The following is a 5,730-nucleotide window of genomic DNA, read 5'->3' as shown; positions in this document are numbered from 1 at the left end:
TAATTAAATTAAAATGTAAGAAAAATATCTCTCAGCTTATTCTATATATTATTAAATATATATAAACTAATTATAATATTATAATATAATAATATAATAATTTAAGTAATGTAATCCAGATCCTCGGTGGTTTTGGTGGTTGAGGCATAGCCTCCCCTGTTTACAACTGGTTGTATTTTGTTTACTCTCGATCTTTAATAAAAAAAATATTAAACAAATACGATATCTTTAAATATATTTTACTTATAAATATTTCATATTTTATTCCATATAGAAAAACTATGATTTACCTTAGAATTTGAAGGGCACCATCATTTTTACTACTATTTCAAAATGCATTTGAAAGTAACGTTTACCGTGAAATTTAATCTCCATCAACAGGGATGATCAGACTTCAGTTAAAATGAGCTCCAACAGGCTTGAACAAACATTTTTCTCCTCTTGCTTTGAGAGAAACAGTTTAGATATACAATTAGCTAAATGGGTTAGAGAATGTGAAAATGCTCCCAGTGGCAATGCAATTATGGTGCAATGCACGTTTTCCACTCTCCAATTACGATCATAAAATGCCATTGCCATCTACCGCTACCGCTCATCTCAATCTCATAGCATTATGTAGAGAAGTTCAGTTGAAGGAGGCGCTGCACATTCTGCTTGCCACACAATCCCCTGGGGTGTTTCGTCTCTACACATTTTCAATTATTGCAGACCTGCATTCCCAAGAATGCGCTTTTACAAGGGAACAAATGTCCACTCTTCCATTACTCACAGGCGATTTGCATTTGCTACACGCACAACTTTTCAGAATAAGCTTATTAACTTTTATGTCAAATGCGAGAGACTGGTTGATGCTCATAAAGTGTTAGACCACACGAGAGAACGAGACAGCATCTCATGGAATACGATCATTGCGGCATACCGAAGACATGGATATCCTCGGGAGGCAGTCACACTGTTCCATCAAATGCAACGAACAGGTTTACAACCCGATCAGTTCACATTTGCTAGCGTACTCCCAGCCTGTGCTAAGATGGGTGCTCTGGAACAGGGTATGTGCATCCATAAAAGCATAAAGGATAGAGGAATGTCGTCAGATGTTGTAGTTGCAACTGCTCTGGTAGACATGTATGCAAAATGTGGAAGCATGCACAAGGCACGTGAACTGTTTGACAAAATGCCTCAAAGAAATGTGGTCTCATGGAATGCCATGATTGCAGGATATGCACAAAATTTGTTTGTTGAAAAGGCCTTGGAAACTTTTAAGCAAATGCAACTGGCGTGTGTAAAGCCAGACTCCACAACCTTTGCTAGTATTCTCCCTGCCTGTGCTCAGATGGGAGCTTTGGAACATGGTACAGCCATCCATCATATAATAATTGAAAGTGGATTTTTTTCAGATATTATAGTTGGAAATGCTCTAGCAGATATGTATGCAAAATGTGGAAGCATAGACAAGGCACGTGAACTGTTTGACAAAATGCCTGAAAAAGGTGTCGTCTCGTGGACCGCAATGATTGCAGGATATGCACAAAATGGGTTTGTTGAAAAGGCTTTGGAAACTTTCAAGCAAATGCAATTGGCAGGTGTAAAGCCAAATTGCACAACCTTTTCCAGCATTCTTCCAGCCTGTGCCAAAATGGGAGCTTTGGAACAGGGTATGGACATCCATCAAAGTATAACGGAAGGGGGTTTTTTGTCTGATGTTGTAGTTGCAACTGCCTTAGTAGACATGTATGCAAAATGCGGAATCATAGACAAGGCACATCAACTGTTTGACAAAATGCCTCAAAGAGATGTCATGTCATGGAATGCCATGATTGCAGGGTACACACAAATTGGATTTGTTGACAGGGCTGTAGAAACTTTCAAGCAATTGCGATTAGCAGGTGTAAAGCCAAATTCCACAACCTTTGCCAGCATCCTTCCAGCTTGTGCAAAAATGGGGGCTTTGGAACAGGGTATGGACATCCATCAAAGCATAATGGAAGGGGGTTTTTTGTCAGATGTTGTAGTTGCAACTGCCCTTGTAGACATGTATGCAAAATGTGGAAGCATAGACAAGGCACGTGAGCTGTTTGACAGAATTCCCCAGAAAGATGTCATGTCATGGAATGCCATGATTGCAGGATATGCACAGAATGGATTTTCCAAAGATGCTCTCGAAATCTTAGAATTAATGAAACACTCTGGAACATATCCTGACATTGGAAGCTTTGCTTGTGTTCTATTTGCGTGTAGCCATGCAGGTTTAGTGGATGAGGGCTGTACATACTTCAATCACATGATTAACCCTTATTGCATTACACCTACAGTTGACCATTATGTGTGCATGGTTGACCTTCTTGCCCGTGCTGGCTACCTTGAGGACACTTTAAACTTTATCATTAAAATGCCAGTTAAACCTGTGGTGGTTGTGTGGAAGTGTTTTCTTGGTGCCTGTAGATCAAATATGAATATAGGCTTAGGAGTATTTACAGCAAATTTGCTTTTAGATTTGGATCCTAAAAGTGCTGCGACTTATGTTCTTCTCTCAAACATCTATGCAGAAGTGGGCAGGTGGGGTGAGGCTCAAATGGTAAGGAGATTGATGGATGAGAGACGAATTAAAAAGATTCCTGGATGTAGTTGGATCGAAGGCAATAAAATGGTACATTTTTTTTGTGTAGGAGATGGTTCACACCCACAAGCACAGGAGATTTATTCAAAGTTGGAGAAATTGGCTTAAGAGATGAAGGCATCGGGGTATTCTTCAGATTCAATATATTCACTTAATGATGTGGAAGAGGAGGAAAAATAATTATTTCTTTGCTACCATAGTGAAAAGTTGGCAATTGCATTTGATTTGTTTAACACACTCTCTAGAACAACTATTAGAGTTGTTAAGAACCTTCGAATATGTGCTGATTGCCACACTGCAACAAAATTTATCTCCAGAATTGTTGCAAGAGATTGTTGTTGGAGACGCAAACTGTTTCCATTATTTTAAACAGGGACAATGTTCTTGCTGAGATTATTGGTGATGCTAAATGAAGCAATCTGAAAAGCGGGCTTGCACTATAATAATGCAGAGCGTGTCAGACATGCAGTGATAGTGAAGGGACAAGGTTTATTGCTGAAAAATAAATGAAGGACTAAAATTTAATTTCAAGTTTCTAGAAAGTTCTGTTATTCTGTTTTTGTTTATTTAGCAATTTAGACCATACTGTTTTGAATGATTGGCTATTTTGTGCATTGATTGCATTTCAAATTACTACTTGTGATAACATGTATGTTTTATTGTATTCTTGGATACACTTGGGGTATTTGTCAAAAATCTGTTTCATGATAACATGGATGTTTCATTGTATTCTTTTCAGGAAATCTGCATATTTATGAAATGAAAAGCTGGAAGAGGAGGTGGAGAATACGGAAAAAGCAAAAGGTGAGGAATACTTGAAGTAAATGGAAAGGTGTTTGACCTGCAGGAAATGAGAATGAAGGACTCATAATCAATCCCTATTAATTTTTATTGTTCTAATTGTATAATCTTTTGCCTATGTCAGGTTGACCATTTGATATTAAATTACAGATTCCAGATTAGGTATGTACTTTTTTTAGATGAAATTGGCATTTATATTAATTACAAATTGTTCTTAAATATACTATGTCATAAAAAAATGATGGACAGAAAAGTCACTTTCCAAAGTTTATGCAAGGTGAAGCCTTAAACTTCACATCCAAAGAGAAAAAATAATGCTGCTAAGCAACGCACGCTATTGAACTAGTTGCAGGAGGTGGATTACAGTCATCTGATTTCCACGCATCTGATTCATTTTGTCCATTATGAATAACCTTTTGATTAATTTATAATTTCTCCAGAGATTGAGTAGAGTCAATATTGAGCTCTAGGTATGCAATTTATATGAGTAAATGTAGATTTTGTCTCGTTTATGATTTAATTTATCTATTGTTGGTTCGCATCTCTTTGCTTAGTGGCATAATTAATAGATTTGTGAATTCACAAATATTTTAAATTTAATTTGATTTCTATTTGTTTGATTTCAGTAAAAAATAAACTATTATGATTTATATCTGAAGAAGTAAAAAAAATTACAATTGTGTTTGTGTTGTAATTAGGAGATATTCATAACACTTGGAAAACTCACATAATGAGGTCTATAGGTTGATGCTAGAAAGAAACGAATAGCATTTCACATATGTAAAAATAAAAGCATAATTTGTATTATAAAATTGTGCATGATAGCGTTTATAAATTGATCTCAATGAGACCAGGGTTTGAAATTGGTTGGTAGAGCTAATAGGTATTTCATAAACATATGAAGCGACAATAGGTTTAAAATAAGAGAAACTCAAAATAATTAAGGCTATAAGAGTTTTAGAGAAACACAATGGTAGATATCTATAGGATTAAAAAGAATATTACAACTATATTCATAATATGGTCAAATTAACTACTTTATTCATGTGGCACAAAACATTGTAAATGTAAAAGTTTATTTGATAAGATAGGTTTTGAATAGTTTTGCATTAATTGCATACTTAACAACTGTTAGTGAAGACAAAATTTGATGTATATCAAAGATGGGGTAACCACTTAAGGACAACCAATTATTGCAGGTTTCCACTCAAAACAATTAAATGCAACTAAACTCATAATGATTTTTATTGATTTCCGATTAAGCCCTGTTTTCACCAACATATCAACAACTGTAAATCAACATTCTACCATTGAAAAACCCTTGCAAAACCACTTCCAACAATTAAATGAATTCAAAACTCAAACAACCAACTATTGGAGGCAAGAATCTTATCATTTTATTGAAATAAACGAACCATGGAAACTTTGCAACTTGCAACAAGCTAATGAGTAACAAAGAATTTGAAACTATATCTTCCAAGAACAACATTGTCAACTTAGCAACTATTCGTACAGGGAATACATTGCAAAATAGAACTAAACATAAGAACCAGCCCATAACAACAATATTTTTGTAGGTAAAACCAGTTGGATAATATTTATTTGAAAAATAATCTCCATACTTTGAGACAAGCTATATGAAATATCAAATCAAAACAAACTTCCACTACAATGCATTGTCTTCACAACCACAAATCATGCCCTTCAAATCTGAACCAAAAACATTAAAAAATCAACCTCTCACATCCAAACTCATACAAATTTTCATCTAGAATTTATTCATTGGGCACTAGAGTTTCCTTCTCACATTCTTGTTTCCATCATCTTCAATTTCGTCACTTCCGGCTCTCTCTATCGATTCCCTTTCCTAGGCGTTCCCAAGGTTTCACATTGGAATTGAAATCAAACCCAACATTGATCGATTCAGCTAACTGAGCAATCTTCATGCCCGATTTCTCGTCTTTCACAATTAGATCTGTGTATTTGTCACTATTATCTGCTTTGGCAGGAGTAGATAGAACAAATTTAACTTTAGAGAATGGGAAGTCTTTTAGCTCATTCAAAGGCTGCAGGAACTTCACGTTTCCATTGATCTTTGTGGAGCAAGAGCACTGTGGGGAGCACTTGGCATCAAATTCGTGTTCATAACAGACGAAAGGAGTTGTCTGCTTTCCTTGACCTGGGCCTTCAATGCTAATCATGTGCTCCCAATCATGTGCACTGGCGGTCATAATCGCATTCTTGCGATAGCCCTTCATGACGCTTGCTCCTCGCATCATGGCTTTCCCCATCTGCACGCCATCTTTGGTCAT

At 36.0% G+C, this 5,730-nt stretch overlaps 1 protein-coding gene across 2 annotated transcripts; it reads left to right on the top strand.

Annotated features, from left to right (window-relative positions):
- Nucleotides 1–332: 332 nt before the first annotated feature.
- LOC131067549 (pentatricopeptide repeat-containing protein At2g27610-like) lies at nucleotides 333–3,875 on the top strand. Of its 2 annotated transcripts, XM_058002617.2 has the most exons (4): nucleotides 333–3,104; nucleotides 3,357–3,421; nucleotides 3,543–3,580; nucleotides 3,668–3,875. In XM_058002617.2, exon 1 carries the CDS (start codon nucleotides 725–727, stop codon nucleotides 2,723–2,725), a length of 2,001 nt encoding a protein of 666 aa, XP_057858600.2. In that variant the 5' UTR covers nucleotides 333–724; the 3' UTR covers nucleotides 2,726–3,104; nucleotides 3,357–3,421; nucleotides 3,543–3,580; nucleotides 3,668–3,875. The 2 variants fall into 2 exon arrangements, with proteins under 2 accessions (XP_057858600.2, XP_057858599.2); XM_058002616.2 differs by having other exon boundaries at nucleotides 3,543–3,875.
- Nucleotides 3,876–5,730: the final 1,855 nt, after the last annotated feature.

The sequence above is a fragment of the Cryptomeria japonica genome, chromosome 10 (assembly GCF_030272615.1).
Source record: "Cryptomeria japonica chromosome 10, Sugi_1.0, whole genome shotgun sequence".
NCBI lineage: Eukaryota > Viridiplantae > Streptophyta > Pinopsida > Cupressales > Cupressaceae > Cryptomeria > Cryptomeria japonica.
Note: the sequence above shows the minus strand (reverse complement) of the source record. Positions and strands in the feature narration are given on the sequence as shown.